The sequence below is a fragment of the Mercurialis annua genome, linkage group LG4, assembly GCF_937616625.2.
Source record: "Mercurialis annua linkage group LG4, ddMerAnnu1.2, whole genome shotgun sequence".
In the NCBI taxonomy this organism is placed as follows: domain Eukaryota; kingdom Viridiplantae; phylum Streptophyta; class Magnoliopsida; order Malpighiales; family Euphorbiaceae; genus Mercurialis; species Mercurialis annua.
This window is the reverse complement of record NC_065573.1, coordinates 22,764,570-22,785,854: the sequence shown is the minus strand read 5'-3', so window position 1 is coordinate 22,785,854 and position 21,285 is coordinate 22,764,570. Positions and strand designations below refer to the sequence as shown.

The following is a 21,285-nucleotide window of genomic DNA, read 5'->3' as shown; positions in this document are numbered from 1 at the left end:
AACACAAAGATATTTTAAATTGATTCAGATTAAACACAAACCTACATCCACTGCTCAATCAAAAATTGAGATTTTCACTAAAATAAACTTGATTAAAAGTTACACAAAATGTGATTTAAAGCTAAACACCAAATTTGGAGTTTTCTCAAAACTAAACCCCTAACTTACAACTAATTGATTTTTATAAGATTTAATCAATAAGCAACAAAGAAAAACAATTAATGCTCTAGCTAACTAGAAAATTGATGCACAATAAAGAAGAGTTTAAGAGGATTGTTGAAAGCTTTAAATTTTTGCAATAATTGTTTTAACCTAACTCAAATGGTTAGAACAAGTCTTTATAGACTCTTGGATGATTTGGCAAAGTCTCAGTGCTCCAATCCTAAAATTTCCTGTTATTTTGGCTTCTCTTTCTTCATTAATAAGTTTGCAGGACATTATGGATGATCGTCCAAAATGGGGCGCACGATCGTTCATTTCCAACGGTCAATATTATTTGAAAATAAGTAGTTGCAAACGATCGTTCAACATTGTGAAGTATTGTTCATAACAATGTGAACGATTGTTCAAGAGCCCGTCCATAATTCTGAGTTGAAGTAGCAAACAATTTCTAACGTGCACGATCGTCCAATAAGAGAGGCACGATCGTTCAAACATGGCTCAAGGTAATTCTTTGAAAGAATACGAAATGACCTCGTTTCAAACAGAGTGAACCGTTCAAGAAAGTGAACAATCATTCAAGAAAGTGAACAATCGTTAATTTATAATGTAAAAATGGTCAAAAACAGAGATTTTCTACACAAAAATGAAAAGCGTTAAAACACATAAATAACAATGTCAATTGATTGTATATATCAAAATTAGGATTTAGAAAGACACATGGACAGACAATTACCATTGACACTTGTTCTCAGTTTAGTTTAATTATCTTTCAACTTGGTGTTTGTTAATAAACTTACTCGTGCTTTGAATTGTTATTTCACCTTTCTTCCCAATACTATTTGTTTCAGAATCTTATTACGAAAAAGATTATTATTAATGGACATGAATTTAGAGGATTATACATCCTTAATTCAGAAAATACCATAATCTATTGCTTACACCGGAAATTGTAACTCCTTTTAAAACACATTGTCAGTTTGTTCATCCTTCTCTCCATTTATTAAAAAAAAAAATTTCTTAATTTTCTAGTACGTTGTCTATAGATCATGAGTCTTGTTAGTTTGTAAAACATCCTCGTCTTAGTTCTAGTCTAAGAAGCAATAAGCGAGTTAGTGTACCTTTTGAATTAGTATACTCTGATGTTTGGAGTCCTTATCCAATTACGGTTAAAAGTGTACTCTCGAATGACATGGTTATATTTGATGAAAAATCGTTCATAATTATACTCTCATTTACTAATTTATACGTTGAGATTCAAACTCAATTTAATAAGCTTGTACAAATTTTAAAAAGTGATACTTTAAAATAATATTTGTCAATAACCTTTCAAAATTATATGGTGAATCATGATATGTTTCACTAAAATCCGTGTGTGGACACACCATTTTAAAATGGAGTTGCTTAAAGAAAAAATAAACATCTTACTGAAACAGTTAGAACTTTGTTATTTCAAATGCAGATTTTTAAATATTATTAGTCTGATGTTGTTTCTACTGCAAAGTTTATTTTCCTAATAAAATTTTGTTTCCTATTAAACCTAAGATTTTTGGTTGTATTTATTTGGGTTAAATGCATAAAAAATCACCAACTTTCTCGTCTTTTTAATATTTAACATAATTTTTAATTTGGCATATTTAATACAAACTTTCTAATTTTTTGCAATTAAGACCATAAGAGTTATAAAAAAATTGAATTTCAATATGCAAAAAAAAAAAATTATGTTAAATTTAAAAAATATACGAAAATTGGTGATTTTCGGTACATTTTGGTGTTTTATTTTTGTGTCATCCATCTAAATAGACTTAGAAAAATGAAGAGAATTTGAACATGAGAAGAGTCATTTCCGTTGTATATACTACTCCCTCCGTTCCAATAGAGTTGTCCACTTTGCCTTTATCACACAGTTTAAGAAAAGCAATTATTGCTTATGGATTTTGTAAAAAAATTCTTACTTTTCTTGTCATACCCTTATTTAATATAGGGTCCATTTGCAAATTATTTTTAATTTACTCATTAGTGAATTTTAAATAAGGGTAATATAGGAAAATTGAGTGTAAAAGTTAATTATCATTTGAAAGTGAACAAGAGTTTTGGGATAAAAATATTTTTTAAAGTGGACGACTCTATTGGGATGGAGAAAGTATATGCTAAATGGGTTATTTGGTAATTGGAATATCTTTAAGAATCAAATAGTCAAACATGAGATATTTGGTAGTCCCTACTCACTAAATTAAGCATATTGCAAGCTGTATTAGCGATTTTATGTTTGATTGATACCTTTGTTTCACCTTATTATGGCAATTAGGGTAATCTCCTTTTTCTTTTAATATCTTAATAATTCTTGGAAATTCTGTTTATTTGTGCTTTTAGAGCCTATAAATGAAATAAATTATTCAGCCTGAAAACATAAAGTGCAGTACAATAATTTAAAAAGTAATCCTCGTATGATCTTTACATTTTATCAAGTAAAAGAGATTACAAATTTATTGATTGTTACTTTAGTTTACAAATAATTTACAATCCTATTAATTCTTACTTAATCAAACTTTTAAAATTTATTCAATATAAGTATTGCATCAATTAGTTTCTCAATTATATAATGATTTAAAAAAAACAGCTAAAACAATGTTACACTAGGTATAATAATATTTTGACCAATATTAAGATTAGATAGTCAGTATTTTGATGCTAATAACTAAGATTATTAATACATCTATATATTTATTCAATTGAGAGGTTCAAAGGAGCATTTTTATTAATTTTTAATATAAATAAAACAATGAATTTCTATTTAATTTATTATTAATAGATAATTTTAATTTTTAATTTGAGTAAAATACTTATTCTAAATGAGTATTCTCAAAAATTTCAAATTTAGAGATATTTATTTAATTTTTAAAGATAATTTTATCATATAATTTTCATTACTTTTTAAATTGAATAAAATATTTTTTAAACTTATTTATTTTTTAAAGTAGCCATTAATAGATAATTATGTGTATTGTAAAATAATTAATTTCTAGAACATTAAAATAGATTTTTATTAGTTTATAAATTACAATTTTTTGATGTTTTTATATTAAAAATGCTAAAAATAAATTATTGTTTAAATTAAATTTTAATTCGATTGTCCGCAGATCCGAAGACTTAGACTAGTTAACGAATATTATCTACATAAAGTATAAATCGAGTAATTATATGTTTTATAAATTTTATTTTAAAATAATAACTTATTTACATAAAATCACTTTAGGATTTTTTTAGACTCAATGGTATAATATAAATGTAATACTTTTTTTTAACTTGTACGGGAGGAGGAAGTTACAACTGTTAGCATAAAGGGCATTATGGTAATAAAAAACAAGAACCCATGATTGAAGACAACAGAACATACTGTTTAACAACGTGGGGGTGTAGAAACTTATTATACAAATGTAGGCTCCACTATCTTACAGGTCACAGGTGGGTGTGTCGCCCTCTCAGTGCTAACGTGGACAAATCAAGCAGCATGATTGGTCTCTCACGTTAGACCAGGACAACAATGGGGCCCATCACTACCATGTAAGTATGTAACACCAACCGATTCTGAGCTGTCATAACGTGCGTTGATGATGCAGCCGCAGCTTGATGGAGGATAACCCAGAGCCGTTGGATTGAGAGCCTCCAATGATTAATGAAGGACATGGGACCCAGTTTATGGTTTTTGTTTTGTTTGGTTTTTAGTTTTTAGCTTAGCCGGGATTATGTGGGTTGTGCATTGCATTGCTTGAGGGACGCTAGTTGATATATATAATAAATACTAAATAAAATATTTAAAATCGTCAATTTTAATTTATTTTTTATTTTTTATTTTTAATTATAGTTATTTGTTTAGATTGAAGCAATATGAAACACATATTTAAATTTTGCTCCACTTGGTTGCAATCGAAACTGAAAATAGAAAACTAAGCTAAAATTTATTATTTTGAAAGTTTAGATCCAACAAAAAAAACGTATTTTTGAATGTTTTAATCAAAAATTATAAATATCAGAGATCATCTGCCTATTTAATTTTTTTAAACACTGCATGCATGAAATATTGAAAAAGTTTATTTTTTATATAATCATTTGATATGTGTTGTCAACTAATTCAATTCAAGTCGAATATAATCACATGTGCGGTAATTTTTGTTTTAAAGCAACTTAAATATCCCCACTTCTAAATCAAATGTAAGTTCATGCTTATATTAATTGTTGAATTTAAGGAATAATTTTAGAATGTCATTATAGTACTAATAGTTAAGTTTTCAATTTCCTTCTCAAAAAAAGTTTTCCATTGTAATGTTGCAAATTAAAATTCTCATAGACTCCTTCTTTCTTTTAAGATATTTAAGATTTTTTTTTCTTTTAAAGTGAACGATAAGAGAAAAAAATATTAGAAATTAAAAAAGAAACTAGATTGTCTAAATTGAAAAAGAGAATTCATAATTTGTATGACTAATTAAGTAAGTTTAACAAAGCTTATTTGTGATATTGAAGTTTCAAAGAGAAAATTAGTTGTCAAAATCATTGAATTATCTATGAGAGGAGACAATAGAAGAAATATAAGTTGAGCTATCGCTATCAATTTCTCAAGCAATTATTAGTTAATGCCATTTATATGATGCATTAGCCAAGCTTATCTCCTCTCTATAATAAAAATCAGAATGGACATTCTATTTTGATATACTTTGAGTCTGTAATATTAAATTAAGTGAAAAACTTAAATTTTTCTAGAATTTAGTAAAATAAGACATTTTTATTGGTATAATTTCTGAAAAAAGGGTCATTTAATTAAATTATTTTAAGTTATTTTTAAAATGAAATATTTTGATTTAGAATTCTGTTTTCATCTGAATTTTTGTAATAAAAATATTTTCCTTAAAAGGAGAAAACACAACCACACAAGGAAATGCCTCAATTATTATTATGCAAATTAAAGTCTATTTATATAGTACCTATAAATATGCCATTTGCATTATCCTACCAATCCTTAATGGGTATGCAAGTTTGTTGAAGAACATTGATCCAAAACATTCTGAGAATTTACACTATTGAAAATGCTAATTATACACTTATAAACACATTTTTATAAATTTCTAAAAATAGTGGTAGAACCAAAAAAAGGGGGCGGGAAAAAAGAGAAATAATTAGAGACAATTGAAAGAACAAATAACGCTAAAAGGGGCAGAAAAACAATCGATACAACAAATTATGATCGGTGGTGACTGACTGTCAAAAATGTTTTTATATATATGTATATGAATAAACAGGTTCATATTAAATAAATGATAATTTTGTCGAAACATATAATATTACTCTATCCATGCCAATTTGTGCTCTGAAAATATATATAAACTCACTTTGAAATATGATTTAGGAATAGTAATCTGTGTTTTGAATCAGATGGTATACATATTTAGTATATACACACTAAACTCCTGAGACCAAAACATTAATTAATGTCTAGTATTTACTTGGTTGAAGAAATCTATATTATAAATAGAAAACAAAACTAATTAATTTGGACCAATCTGTCAACAAACTTGGAGTGCCTCCCTAAATCCAATGCCTAAACTTCTACCCTTTAATCCATTCTTACTCATTTCACTGTTCCCTTTCTGCATCATTGCCACAAACTCTTTGTAATCTATCCGACCGTCCTGTCATATACAAAACAATCCAATTCTTCAAATTTCGAAACTGGACCGAAAAATCAGAATTTTTATAGTCTCAACAAACCAAACCAAATTTATCGGAATTGGTTCGATTATTCGGTTTGTTTCGGTTTTTGCACATCCTACTGATATATTCAAGATAATAAATAAGAGTACTCACATTATCTTGATCAACTTCTTGAATCATTTCTTCTAAATGAACATCTTCCATGCCAAATTCAACACAAGCTTGTTGGAGTTCATCAAGAGTGATATAGCCACTTCCATCTTTGTCAAAGTATGAGAATGCAGCAAACAAATGATCTTCCCTTTCAACTTTGTTTAATGTTGCTGCTATGAACTCTCCATAGTCTATTGTCCCACTATTGTCAATATCAGCCTGCATTTCAATTTCATCATCATATCAAAAATTCATTCCACGGAAAAGACACGAACACGATTCGTAATCGGTTATGATGCTTACCGCTTGCATTAGATCATAAATTTCGGACTCATTGAGATTTGCACCAAATCTTTTGAGTCCTACTTTGAGTTCTTCAAAAGTAATCTGACCGCTGTTATCTGTATCTATCGTCTTGAACATTTCGGTTAATCCTGCAATTTCTTCCTCCGAAAGGTTCTCAGCAATAACCTACACGCAGATAGCAAACTTCTTCAGTCTTACGTTTCAGCATTTCATTTTTGTTTCTGCAAACGCTCCTGAAACTTCAAAACTCTATATATAACCTGTTTTCTTTTAGATAAAATGTTGTTTCATTGTTTCCCGTTTCGGTGTTTTCTATTTTGACATTTTTCGTTTTTGTGCTACATAGATGCTAAGCAAGAACAAGAGCAAGAATTTTTCATTTATGACATCATCAAACAGTTTATTTCTTACTCTTAGAGCCATCTTCTTAAGCTTGTTCATAGCAGAAAACTGCTTCAACCGACTTAAGACTGCAGGATCAAGAGGCTTGTCTGAAGCTACCCCATCGTCGCCAACCCAAGGATGACCTGAAGCAAAAGTAAATTTAAGCCTCTCAGCTATAAGTTGCAAATTAAGACAACATCAAAATCCTGACAAGTTTATTACAGGTAAAATTCCTGACAAACATTAATACAGGAAAATTCCTCACAAGAATAGGAAAATTCCTTATGAGCATATCAAGAGTAACTCACAAAGAACTTCATGGGCTTTGATTCGCTTTCTCGGGTCCCTGACAAGCATTCTTCTGACTAAATCTTTGGCACTTTCAGAGATATGAGGCCATGGTTCTGACGTAAAATCCAACTCACCGTGCAATACCTCTTCGAAGATTTCTTGCTCGGTTTCTACATCACAATAGTGGAAATTCAGAAGAGGGGGAAATTATTATACGGTTTCAGAACGAGAACTGCTAACATTAATCTTATCAAAAGCAATAAGGAACCTAAATTCTCTGAGATTATTACCAGCCCAAAATGGAGGGACTCCACATAAGAGAATATAAATCATGACTCCAGCACTCCAAACATCTGATTCTGGACCGTACCGCTTTTTCAGAACTTCAGGAGCAACATAGTATGGACTTCCAACAACATCAGTAAAAATCTCCCCTGCAAATTATAGCAGAGGAAATAAGATGATCAGTAAGAACTATCAGACAAATTATTATATTAGTTTCATATATCTTCCGTAATATATTGCACGGGAACGGCAACAATGGGAAAACTTTGAAACAAACTGTAACACATATTTTTTTACCAGAATATGTTAATATAAAGTTTCGAAGCCTAAAAGCATTTTCTGAAACTGAAATGAAATGTAGTACTTGAAAAATTCTCCGTGCAACATAAAGAAAATGAAAATGAAATACCGAAATACAAGACTATGAATATCCGTGCAATATATAAAAAATAAAACAAAACACTGAAACATAAGACTCCATTCGAGTGGAAAACAGAGAAAACGCAAAACGAAACACCGAAATGTAAGACTTGACAAGTTTCCGTATAACATAGAGAAACCAAAAATGAAATAGTGAAACATAAAACTTGACAAGTTTCCATGTAGCATAGAGAAAAACAAAACTGAAATACTGAAACCGTAAGACTCAATAAATTTCCATGCAACATAGCAATCAGATAGCAATTTCAAGAAGTTCTAACCATACACTAAATATAAGAGAAAACTTTGGTAATTCAAGAAAGAAATGGCGATACTGAAACATACCAGGCTTGAAGAACATTGACAATCCAAAATCTATGGCCTTAAGAGGCGAATCTTCTTGTTCATTAACAAACAGAAAGTTCTCAGGCTTAAGATCTCTATGCATAACTCCTAAAGAATGACAAGCTTCAATAACACCAACAATAGTTCTAGTAAGCTGAGCTGCCTTTCTTTCTGTATAATGGCCTCTCCTAATAATCCGATCAAAAAGCTCACCACCGTTGCATAATTCCATCACCACATGAACCGCCACGGCGTCTTCATAAGCTCCTTTGATTGATATAACATTAGGGTGGCCTGACAAATGATGCATTATCTGAATTTCTCGCCGGACATCTTCTACATCATCGACCGTCGCCAATTTCCGCTTCGCTATGGATTTGCAGGCGTATTCCTTTCCTGTTCCTTTCTCAACACAAAGAAAAGTAGTACCAAATTGGCCATGTCCAAGTTTTCTTCCTAAATTGTAATGTTCCTTTAGATGTCCTGTTCTTGTTCGTAACACGGATTCGGCTCGAAGCCCTGCACTACTTAATCTTCTAACATTGTGAGGCTTTCTTGTTCTTGAAGCAACATCTGGTTTTTTCTCTTCTCTTTGATTATTCACCAGTACATTAAGCTGCTCCAATACTTGTTCATGCATAGTACTCTTTTCTTCCGGTTCGGGTTTCGGCTTTGGTTTCGGTTTCGGCTTTGGCGGCAATGGGGCGTGTACCGGCGGTTTTTCCTGTCTTAGCGACGGAGGCGGCGGAGGCGGCCGGGACGGCAATACGGGCGGTGGTTTAGTAATAATGTCCTCTTTCGCTATCTTGATCGGCTCGGGAGGCGTATTAATCGGCTCGAGAGGCGGATTTCGAGGCTGTAAAGCAGAAGTAGAAGATTCTTGTTCTGGTTTATTAAAAGGTAATCTTTTAACAGTTTCTTTATTATTGACATGGTGATGATGATGCTGATGATGGTGAAGCAAGCAATCTGTTGGATGTGTTAGCCACCAAATTGAATCAGAAACTCTTGATCCAACACAATTATTTCCCATTTAATATAACAAAACTTTCAACAAAAACTCAAAAATTTGATCACAATCTTTTTTTCTCTTCTCTTCCTCTTCTTGTTCTTGTTTGTTTCTCTGTCAAATATTTGATCATAAAACTCCATTCTTTTTTTCCCTAAAGGGTGTTTGATTTTGTAGTGAACACATCAAAATCAAAAAAATTAGAAAAAAAACTTTTAAAATTTATGAACCCTTTAAACAAAATTATGCAAACAAACAAACACCAAAAACAATCCAAGAATGATGATTTAAAAGAAACCTGAAGAAAAACAACACATAAATATAAACAATTTGAATTGACAAATTCTACGTCAAATACAAAACTAATGCATAAAAAAATTTAAAGAAAGATTCAAGAAAAGCAGAGAATTAATCAACAAAAAGACTCTGTCTTTGGTGATGAAAAATGGGGTTTACCAGGTCCTTATAATAGAAAAAAAGTTTAATGTTGATGGGAATTTTTTATTATGAACTAAAAATTGGATTTGTTAAAGCGATGATATTAAAGGAAGTTTTTAATTTTCAAATACTTGACAATGAAACAAGAAAGAAAATATTAAAAGAAACAAAATTCACAAGACAGGAAGCAGAAGAAGAAAAGAAAGATCGTTTTTTCTGTTGGAAAGTTTCAAAACAACGCGTTTATTATTATAATATCGACTAAATGGTCATCCCGATCCTTAAACTTGTTCGACGGTATTCATATAAATCAAATTTATTCTATTTTGACAATTTAGTCCATAACTTTTTTAAATCAAACTAATTACATATTAAAATTCCAAATACAGTTTTATATGTAGTTTATGATTGGGCAACATACATGCAAGATTTGTTTACCATATAATTAATAAAAATAATAATAATTGGATTTGTGGGTTTATTTTGAGAAGGACGGCTAAGATTTGATAGTTGTTATTTTAAATTATAATGATTTTGGAAGATAGTGCATGTTTGTTTGTAATGTGAATGCCGGATTCTGAAATTCTGTAGTTTCATCTCCGGCAGCCGGCTTTGTTTTTATGAGTTGAATTTTTTTGTTCATATGGATAAATATTTATTTTGGTTGTAACAATATTATATTAATAACTTCTTCTGATTTCTTTTTAATTTTATTTTTCTGTTTTTTTATGTGTGTTTAATTAGGAAAAACAATCCATCTAATTTAGAAAAGAATCCTTATAAATAGCAATCTAGTAAAAAGGGCGTTTAATATTTATTGAACAAAATCACAAGTTAGATTTACATGGATTTAGTTGATCTTTTTATCACCTATCTATGATATCAAATGCTAAATCTGCTGCTATCATAATTTTCATTCCAAAATCTAAATCTCACCCTTAATGTTGAATTAAAATTAATATTCTACCTTAAATTTTACACAACCACAATTTCTTCATGACATTTTAATTTCATTTAACCAGAATCCTCTTAAAACGAAATTTCAGTTATCTAATATCTAAAAATCAGAGAAAAATGGCAAATTCTAAAATTCATAAGAAAAAAAAAACAGCAATTGAAACTTAAAATGGGAACTATTCTACAACCTGAATATTGAGCATGCTACCTATGCAGCTGGAAAGAACTAGTTTTCTGACTTTTCAAACTATGCAAAAGTCCAAGACATCAGAATTGAGTGAAAAAAGAAATCTCCACCAACCTATACACACGGATAATATACACCTGGAAATCCTAATTGGCGTTTTGTTTTCCAATTGCAAAACTTCTGGTCAACAATGCATAGTGATAACATGGGGTTAAATATTTCGCAGTTATTGAAATTATACACTTTTTATAAAATGGTTACCGAGGTTTTATTTGTTACGTTTTAGTAACCGGAATTCTATTTTCCAAAAACGGGGGGTTAACCACTCAATTATGGCCAGTAATTTTCTATGTAGATGACAGATTGCCTATATGGTAAAGTCGGATATACGGCAATAACTCACCCAAAAAAATCTTTATTGGCCGGAATTGACTGGGTCCCGTTTTGAGGAAGTGAAGTCTGGTTATCAACATATGATAAATGAAACATCACCGATAACCGTTTTGTAAAAGATATATATTTCAGTAACTATATTTAACCTCAATAACATGCAATAGGTTATTTTTTTTTCTTAAAAGCATCATGGCAACCCCATTTGTTTATTTATTACTATTTGATTGAGGAGCACTATCACATCATCAGCCTTTAACTAATAATATTTCTCAAAAAATATGTAAAAATAATTTACTAGAAAAATTAAAGGAGAAAAGAAGCCAAAAGACCTCTTTGATTCAACTATTACTGTTACTGAGCTGTTGAAATTGTTAGAATCAGAAGCTCTTCCAACAGCTCCATTTTGGAACCGTTTCATCATCTTCCAATATCCTCTTTTTTCAAAAATTGTCTCAATCGAAGGTTAAACTATGAATGTCCTAAATACTTTACCTTAATCAAACTATAGTCATCAATTCACACATAATTCAACATATTTATGGAAAATACTTGGAATCCATACAAATACTCGTAGGTAACCTAAACTTGGTTTCTGTTTCCATCTACCATTTAGAACCTATGAAGCACCGATACGGGCATGGGAGTGGGTGCAGTTACGGACACATTTAAAAAAAATGATATAAAGATACGGCTGGGACACGACAAGTAAATAATATAAACATATAATAAATATACATATGTAAAAAATATTCATGATTCATTTAATATAAGTAGAATAAGTTTAATTCATTAAAATTAACTCCTAGAACAAGTCTTAAACGCTTAAGACTCCCAGCATGTCCCTTCCTTTCAAGGGATGTATGGACACTTATTTTTGTGTCCCATAGTGCCCTCCATGCCCCCCATTGCATACAGCACCTTCGAGAAGTATCGGTGCTTCATAGTCTAGAGCTACATATATGAGGTCTTCATACTAGTGCTATTAGTAGAAACCCAGGAGGTATGCAACAAAAACATAATCTATCCAACGTAACATCTTCCAGCATGAAAATCACAAAAAGATAAAGTTAAGCACCAAAAGTGTCCACTGACCTTAAGAGAAAACACCAAGATCACACCTGAAATGACTTGAATCAAATTTGTGGTTCGATGTTCTGGGACTACCTTCGGATTCTAAGGTAAAAGACTATTTATACAAAAGGATAGGCATGGTAAATGTCTAGTAGGGCAGCTCTTAGCAACCTGCTTCAGACATCCTTCGCCAAACCAGAAAGATCAATATTTCCTGTTTCAGACTCACTGTATTTAGAAGGGGTCTCCTTTCGAGGATAATCTTCAATGGGTATTCCGCTCCTCATCGATGATGGATTCTCCTTGTATACCTCCCCAAATGTATCGAAAATGCTACTCCTCATCTGTTCAGCTGCTTCAAAGAAACGGCTAATGCCACCAAGGAAGTGACGTTCAATGCCTTCCATATCATTTTGAAGTCCAGGAAAGCCAAATGGTGACTCGTCAAGCTCGCCCAGTGTGGAAGACCCTTTAACTACCAGGTCCGTCACATCATCTTCAGTATACTCCTTGTTGGACTTCAGCACTTCAACGGGTCTGTTTTAAGCAACCAAATATTTATTAAGCTTATGAAGTAATGCAAAAGAAAAAAAAATGATATTTGTATAGTCAACATTATGATCAGACTATATTGCATGAAAACTTGGATAATCCTACATTTTGGCATCTCGTTTCGGCCTTTCTGTTTCCGTACAACATAGTGATCAGAAACTAACCTGTAATAAACTCTTCAACCTTTTATTTCACAATAACTTAGCTCAAACCAAGAACAAATGCCAAGAAAATTCATATACTAATAATGTTCTTAATTATTTTTTAGTATTTGGTCGAATCTAGTCAGCAAAGGCACTTCATTCAATCAACGTTCCCTGTTTCAAATATGTGCCGGAAACTTCACTTTTAACATAGGAAATCTTAAAATAAAGCCGTTTAGCGTGTTAAGTTTCCAAATGTCCAATTTTCCCTATTAATTGAAGATACTACAGTTACCCATAGTTTACTGTAAGAACATCTGGATTCCACATTAACTAAACTCAAACCAAGAATAAAATTTAAAAACAATTGAAAAACCAACACCACTTATTTTGATCAACATTATGATTAGCATAACGTATACTCATGGACTAGTCACACACACACGACACAGCGCAAGTAATGCATGCTGAACTTTATCAATGACATAAAATTTCAGTAACCCCTAATTGATTGCGTAAACAAATCCAATTCACAAATTTTCCTAAGAACCAAACACACACCAAAAAAAAAGAATGAGGATTTACTTTCCAAGGCATTCCCTGAGCACCTCCTCGGTTTTTTCGCACTTCCTAACGAACTTTCCAGGCTCCACCTCCTCCGTTCTGCAATTTGACTTCACCACTTTCCTGGTGGAGCATGCTGAACTGAAATTAGGGTTTTGAGTACTGTTGAATTCGGTGATTTCACTGGATGATGAATTGGACTCTTCTTCGTCGTCGTTTCTCCACACCCATCCCATTTTCTTTCTTGATTTTTGGTTTCTGCTTCACTAATTTGATTTTAATAATAAACAAACAAGCTTAGATTTCTCTCGATTGGATTTTCTCGGCGTTTCTTGTTTGGGCAATACGTTTCTTTTCATTTCATCACCTGACTTGCACGATGGTCATTGTGAAAAATAGGCTTAATACATCTGCGTGTCCCTGCACTTTTCTGTTTTTACACGTAAGGTCCCTGCACTAAAATATCCATCATTAAATCCCTGCACTTTAACTTCCAACATCCCCAGGTCCCTCTATTAAGGCGAGTATTGACGCCGTTAACGCACTTTCAGTTTTCTTAATTTTAGATCCCTGCACTTTTAATTTTTTAATGTTACGTCCCTGCACTTTTAAATGTTGAGATTATGTATAAATATATATTAATTTTTAGTTTAATAAAATAAAATTTAAGTATAAAATATTAAAACTAATATTTTTAAAGGGTATGAATTTAACATATTTAAATAATAATAATTCAAAAATTATACTCCCTCCATTTTTTTTAGTTGTTCATTTAGCAAAAGTTGCACATATTAAAAAAATGGAGTTTTTGTCTTAAATTATGGGAGTAAATAGAGGAAATTACATCATATATCTCAAATACGTAGAATGTATACATTCGTGACTCATTAAATTAAAAAATGCAGAATTCCCCCTTTTGTCATTAATACTTTTCAGTTATACATCATTTATTTTTTATCACTATTTTACCCCTAACTACCCACTAACACACTAACCAACATTCAATATCTATCATCGCAACCACTGTCATATGCTCCGACGACCGCCTATAACTTCTACTTGTACTCCAACGAGCACCGATGACCGCCGCAATCCTCAATTTCAACCGATAACCCTCTGTCTAATCTCAATCGAACTTCTCGATTATGCCGACTCGATTAGATGTGTTACATCCCAAAAAATGGAGAACGGTCGTTGTTTGCATTTTCTCAAAAGACAAGCCTCAAATTTATTGTGATTTCTTCAACTACAGTAGATCTCGACAATAGATTTAAGAAGTTAAAATATTGCAGAGACAATGATGTGGCAAAGCGGAGATCGAATTTTTTGTATTGCGACAGTGAAGAAAAGATTGGAGTTCTCTTTTGTTAAGATAACGAAAGCAGTGAGTTGATTTCTCTTCAATTGTGATGGAAAAGGTTGGTGAGTTATCGATTTTATGGATTTGAATACTATAATTTAAATTAGGAATTGAAAGTGGCTTGAATTATCATTTTTGTTTATTTTATGAGTTGTTAATTGTAAATTTAAAACTCACAAATTTGATAAATATTATAATTTGATTTTTTTTCAACCATGAAAATGGTGTTGGATCATTCTAATAATATCTTCAAGTTCTATGTGATGGGTTTGTGGAACTGTATGCCTATGTGTTTGCGTTTATTCCTCAATGAATCAATATTTGTCAATTTATTTGTCATTCATGTCTTGCATTTTTGAGCGAGGGCCTTTTTATTATTTGCTATATATGTTGTTACTTATCATCGATGAACATACTTGTTTATTGGCTAATCTGTCAAGCATGACAAGCAAATGAACATCAAGAAATTACTCTTGTAATTTCCTTGAGCTATTAGAGGGTTTAGCATTATCCTCTAGCATGCTCAACTGGTCCAGCAATTCTTGATGGTCACTATATGTATGTGTGCTGTGGTCATTTGTGGGCATAAAAGCTTAGATGCAAGATGACAGGGCAATTAAAATATTCATGTTTAAATCATTTCTAAATACAATCAGTTCAGCAGTTAAGATGCTCTTAAAAGCTTAACATCATGCATTCCAATCCAGTCATTCTCACTTAATTTTTGTTCATTCTCTCATTTTAATATCAATTTTCTTCTATTAAACATGCATTCAAATTTGACATAATTTTAATCTAAAAAGTTTGTTTGCTTTGATTTCTTCTGTTTCTGAATGGCCAAATGAGCTATTTATGGTTCTGATAGCAAAAACCTATCAGAACAATAACATTAGAGATAAGACGAAGAATTACTCATGCAAATGCATATTACATTATAATATGTTTTTTAAAGATTAATAGCTTATTATCAACCCTAAATAAACACCAAGTCAACTTCTTGATTATTAAATATTTATACTTAATTAATAAAAAATTTACCTTTTTTTATTTTCTTTTTTAAAACTTTAAGTAAAAAACTAATTTTAAACTAACTTTAAAAAATGAGTTTTTTTTATCAAAGATAAAATAAATGTCAACCGGAAATCAACTAAAAATCAACTGAAATTAACTAATTATCAACCAAATGTTAATAAAATATTAAAAAATTGACTTTTCATTTATCTTTTGCGACACATTCAAAACCACGGTTACCATAGTTTTCCTCCTTAATATTGACAAGCGTCGATTTCGACTGTTTTGACGAGTTCACTTTATGTTGAAGCTCTTTCTTTATAATTTTACTAAATTTTAAAGATCAACCAAAAGTCAACAGAAGATCAACCAAATATAAATTAAAGATAAACCGTATGTCAACCAAAAATCAACTGAATGTCAACTGAATATCGATAATATAATTTAATTAAATTTCTGATAAGGGTTTGGTTTTTTTTTTCTCGTAATTACTTTTATTTTGTAATTTCGCTAAATTTAAATGATAAACTAAATGTCAGCCGAAAATTAAGCATAAATCAACCAAATGTCAAAAGAATGACTTTTCTTTTGTCTTTCGCGACATATTTCAAAACTAACCATTTCCCCCTCTTTAATGTTGACAAGTATCAACTATTTTGACGAGTTCTCTTTATGTTGAAGCTTTTACTTTATAATTTTATTAAATTTTAAAGATCAACCAAATGTCAACAGAAGATCAACAAATGTAAACTATAGATCAACCGAATGTCAACCAAAAATCAATTCAATGTCAACTGAATATCAATAATATAATTTAGTTAACTAAAATTTCTGATAAGGGTTTGGTTATGAATTTCTCGTAATTACTTTTCTTTTGTAATTTCGCTAAATTTAAAAAATAAACTAAATGTCAACCGAAAATTAACCATAAATCAACCAAAAATCAACCAAACGTCAAAAAAAAGACTTTTTATTTGTATTTCGCGACACATCTCAAAACTAACCATTTCCCCCCTCCTGAATATTGAAAAGTATCGACTGTTTTGACGATTCGCATTATGTTGAAGCTCTTATTTTTTTAATTTTACCAAATTTTAAAGATCAATCAAATATTAATAAAAAATCAACTAAATGTCAACTAAAAATTTCTCGTGATTTAGATACTAATTTTACTGCGTAGTAATTTAAATTTGGGTAGGAAAAGTAAATGCATTTTATTTTATTTGTGTCTCAACCGAAGAAAAATGTACCATCCAAAACTATTATAAAAGTTAAAAGGTAAAAAAATTGTAAATTAAGTCCAACCTTCTTTGGACTCTTCAAGACATACAATAAATAAAGAAGTCATTACTGGCCATTTACAGATGAACGCATTAACCCTAATCTTAATTTGCTGGAAAGTTATTTATATGAAAATGATGGAAGAATGCACTAACACCAATGAAAATGTGATTGCACGAGGAGAAGATATGAAGGGGGATTCTCATACCCCATTATAATTATGCCATCAAGCTCCACTTAACTCTCTGTTTCAATGGATAGGGCATCGATTTATTGAGAATTTCTCATAATATAAATACTGTTCTTAAACTTCTTATAGGCAATTGCCTCTTTTTCTTGTAAAAACAAAAATGAAAAGACGAACCAAATTCAATTTTTCTGAATGCAATTTTTCATTTTTTATTGAAAAATGCAATTCTTCATTTACTCACTCAAACAATGAATAGTCTCCTCCTCTCTTTCACCCTCTTCATTTTCCTATCCATCAATTCACATCTCTCAAGTAAACTCTATCGATCAATCTTTAATCTTTAATCACTAATTTCTCATTAACTTACAGTTGTTAGTTCAATTTCTTTCAAATTCATCAACAAATGCCGTTACACCGTCTGGCTTGACATCCTCTTCGGCACTACCTCCTCAGTCCTCACTGCCTCCTACCACCGCCTTCACTCTCAAACTTGAAAAATTAAGATCCATTTCCATTCTACCGTCTTGGTCACTGTTCTCGAGATCCCTACGGTAAATTCTCGTGTCTTACTGTCGATTGCGACTCTGATAAGCTCGAGTGCCGCGGAAGCGGCGCTATTCCACCGGCGACTTTAGCTGAGTGAAGGTTTGGATTTCTACGATTTTAGGTTAGTCGGCGGTTAGAATCTTCAGATGCTTGTGATTCCGAAGAAGCCACTGACGAAAGATGTTGTGTTACCGGCTGTTTGATGACCTGAAGGAAAGAAGAAGGTGATGTGAAGATTTGGCTGCGTGTTTAGGAAGAAGGGGGTATACTTGTCTTATTTAAATACTAAATTAGCTTATTTTAGGTTTTGAGGCATTTATGAAAACCATTTTTTTTGTGAGAGATTTCTGCATTTATTTATTAGCTAATGTAATTATAAAAAGAAAGGGGCTATTTGGGTGATTTGTGTGCTTGACCCGAGTAAATACTCATATAACCCTATTATATAATAAATGTTTATGTAAATTGGGTCATAGAGTCATTTATTAGGGGAAGGATAAATTTGGAAGATAATAGCTAATATTATCTTGAATTCCTAAAAAGACAACTATTAATAAAAAAAATGCATTTGTCTAAAGTGACAACTAAAAAAAAAGGAGGGAGTATCTTTTAGCTATTATTTTATTGAAAATTTCATTCATTCTTACTGAATGTTTAATGTATTATTATTCATCTATAAATAAAAAAAATATAATTTATTTCTTTATTTTATTATGTTGAAAATAAAAGTGAATTTAATTTTTTTAACAAATGAGCATTAACTTAGAGAAATAAAACGAATTTTAATATTTTTTATTAAATAATTAAAATAATATTCTATACCGATAAATTTTATTTTTTAAATAATATGATAACATCGCACTTAGAGGTGTAAACGGACGTTGATCTTGATATATGTCAAATTCGAAGTTGAGTATGTTATATAAACTTACAAGTTCGAGCTATCTACTTCCATTTTTAAAGGAGACATATCAAGCGGAAGTCTGAATGAATTTCTAATTTCTTAATAATTTTTTATGTTACCTTTAATTTTTTTTAAACTAATGTTAAATATTTCTTGAGTAAGGGCCTCATTCACGAAATGTACTCTAATACTTAAATCATATTTATTTTGATAAAATGACCGTTAATATAATTTTATTAAATCTTTAAATTATAAATTATTTAGCTTTAAATAAAAATAAAATTAATTAATTCTTTAATTATATTAAAAAATAAAAGTGAACTAGATTTTTTATTTTTTAAAAGTAAATATTAACTAACATAAATAAAACTAATTTTAATATTATTTATTAATTATTAAAATGATATTTTATACCAATGATTTTTTTAAAATAATATATAACAACATCGCATTTACAGAAGTAAATAGACGTATTCTCCAAAAACAAGTAATCAGACGTCGATCCTCATATATGTCAATTTTGAATTTGAGTGTGTTATATAAACTTACAAAACAAAGCTGACTGCTTCCATTTCTAATGAAAAATAAAAAATAATAATATTTTTATTGTTAATTTAAACATTATAAAAATTTAATTAAATTGCATTAACATCTTATATTATTAATTAAAAATTATATATTTTTAAAATATATATATTAAAATAAATTTTTATATGAAAACAATTACAAGAACTTTGTTTACATAAAATTAAAGTGTAGGGACCTTATTTGTATAAATTAAAAGTGCAGGGACCTTATTTGTATATATCAAACTACAAAATTGAATACTAGTCTCTTTAACGGCGCGTGTACTGCACGCGCTAACAGAACCTTAACAGAGGGACCTTGTAATGATGGAAGTTAAAGTGCAGGGATTTAATAATGGGGTACTTTAGTGCAGGGACCTTATGTGCAAAAACAGAAAAGTGCAGGGGCACGCAGATGTATTAAGCCTGAAAAATATTCAGCATTTGACACGTAGCAGTTAGTAGTGAGCGACACAACAGAGATGTCGTTTTGGGAGATTTCTAGAGTTTGCAAGTCTCTACCAACTTTTAAGAATTCTCTCTCTAACTTCAATATCCCTTTTAATAATTTCATGGCAAAAGGCTCACTTTGATCCCTGAAATCAGACCGAGAGAATTAATAAGACCTTAAAATCGAAGATGACTCACTTTGGCCCCTAAAATTGACTAAAATGGTTCACATCGCACCAGCGTTAGCTTCTTCCGTCTAAATGATAATGTGGCCGTTAGGAAAAAATTTCTCCACGGCTGCCGGAAAAAATTTGTGGCGGTGGGTAGAAGGCGGGAATAAAAAATCGAAATAGATTCGGAAAAAAAATCGGTGGTGCTTTATGAAATTTTTTATTTTTATTTTAGTTGATTTAATTAGATTTAATTAAATTTAAATTGGTTTAATTAAATTTCAATTTGTCTAATTCGATTTCGATGTGTTTAATTAGATTTCGAAATGTTTAGTTGAGTTTTTATTATTTTAATAAATATTTTAATTTTAAATATTATTTAATTTTATATATATAAATAAAGAAAAAGGTGAAAATGATAAAAAAAATTATAAATATAAAATTGGTAAGTATTTTAAACATTAAATATGTTTTTGAAATTTTTTCTAGGGGTCTAGACGAAAAAAAAAACTAACAAAGTTAGCGGTTGTTTTAACATGAACCACTTTGGACAATCTCGGAGTGATAATTGAGCTAACTTCCATCTCAGTAACTTATTTATTTTTTTGTTCTGATTTTATGGGCTAAAGTGAGCCTTTTACCATAATTTCATGAGAAAATTTGGAATTTACCTAAAATAAAGAAATAATAGGACTTTATACCTCAACACGTAAAAGATGGCAAAAATACATCACTGTTTTGACTTTTTTGTGATTTTACTCTTTAGTTTTGAATATTTATTATTTTACTGTGACGCACACACATGACACATGCTCTCTTTCTATCTCTCTTTTTCTCTTTTTCTCTTTCTCTCTCTCTTTTTCTTTTTTTGCGTGCGTACAGGTATTTTATAATATTATGCAGAACCATTTTTCATTCACTTCTTTTTTATTCATTCACTTTACATTCAATTCTTTTTTATTCATTCAATTTTCTTTAGGTCTTCCATAATTATGCAGAACTATTTTTCATTCAATTTATTTTTGTTCATTCAATTCTTTTTTGTTCATTCAATTTTTTGTTTGTTCTTTAAATTAACTGGAGATTACAAATTTCATTTCCATTTTCTATGAATATTAAATTTTAAAGCAAGCTTATCAGAAAATTAAATGAATGTCAAAAATCTATTTTATTTTCATTTTCCATCTTATTATCATGTTATTACGAGTATCATATATAGTAGATTATTATATGATAGTGTAATCATATTGCTGGATAATATAAGATACAAGTACAGTATCACATTATCATATGATTATCACTGTATCACATTATCATATGATTATCACAGCTTCACCTAAAATGTAATTATCAATGTATCATATTGCATTTTAATTTTATTATCATGCCATTATCAGTATCGTATGTAGCAGATTATTATCATCTCATTATCATAATTTTTTTA

General features: G+C 30.2%; 2 protein-coding genes across 2 annotated transcripts; both read right to left on the bottom strand.

Moving 5' to 3' along the window:
- Nucleotides 1-5,530: 5,530 nt before the first annotated feature.
- LOC126677158 (calcium-dependent protein kinase 26-like) lies at nt 5,531-9,891 on the bottom strand. Its single transcript, XM_050371647.2, has 7 exons — nt 8,050-9,891; nt 7,290-7,433; nt 7,017-7,169; nt 6,736-6,851; nt 6,322-6,489; nt 6,019-6,237; nt 5,531-5,843 (listed from the first exon to the last, which is right to left on the bottom strand). The coding sequence occupies exons 1-7, from the start codon at nt 9,080-9,082 to the stop codon at nt 5,718-5,720; spliced, it is 1,959 nt and encodes a 652-aa protein (XP_050227604.1). The 5' UTR covers nt 9,083-9,891; the 3' UTR covers nt 5,531-5,717.
- A 2,209-nt stretch (nt 9,892-12,100) lies between these two features.
- LOC126677159 (fra a 1-associated protein) lies at nt 12,101-13,736 on the bottom strand. Its single transcript, XM_050371648.1, has 2 exons — nt 13,385-13,736; nt 12,101-12,641 (listed from the first exon to the last, which is right to left on the bottom strand). The coding sequence occupies exons 1-2, from the start codon at nt 13,597-13,599 to the stop codon at nt 12,281-12,283; spliced, it is 576 nt and encodes a 191-aa protein (XP_050227605.1). The 5' UTR covers nt 13,600-13,736; the 3' UTR covers nt 12,101-12,280.
- Between the last annotated feature and the right edge of the window lie 7,549 nt (nt 13,737-21,285).

Bases quoted from the DNA above. Each gene is read 5' to 3' on its own strand.
- LOC126677158 (XM_050371647.2), bottom strand. From the start codon at position 9,082: ATGGGAAATAATTGTGTTGGATCAAGAGTTTCTGATTCAATTTGGTGG. The intron at 6,852-7,016 runs GTGAGTTACTCT...CTTTTGCTTCAG, and splicing joins CAAAGCCCATGAAGTTCTTT to GTCATCCTTGGGTTGGCGAC. The intron at 6,238-6,321 runs GTAAGCATCATA...ATTGAAATGCAG, and splicing joins TTTATGATCTAATGCAAGCG to GCTGATATTGACAATAGTGG.
- LOC126677159 (XM_050371648.1), bottom strand. From the start codon at position 13,599: ATGGGATGGGTGTGGAGAAACGACGACGAAGAAGAGTCCAATTCATCA. The intron at 12,642-13,384 runs GTAAATCCTCAT...TGCTTAAAACAG, and splicing joins CTCAGGGAATGCCTTGGAAA to ACCCGTTGAAGTGCTGAAGT.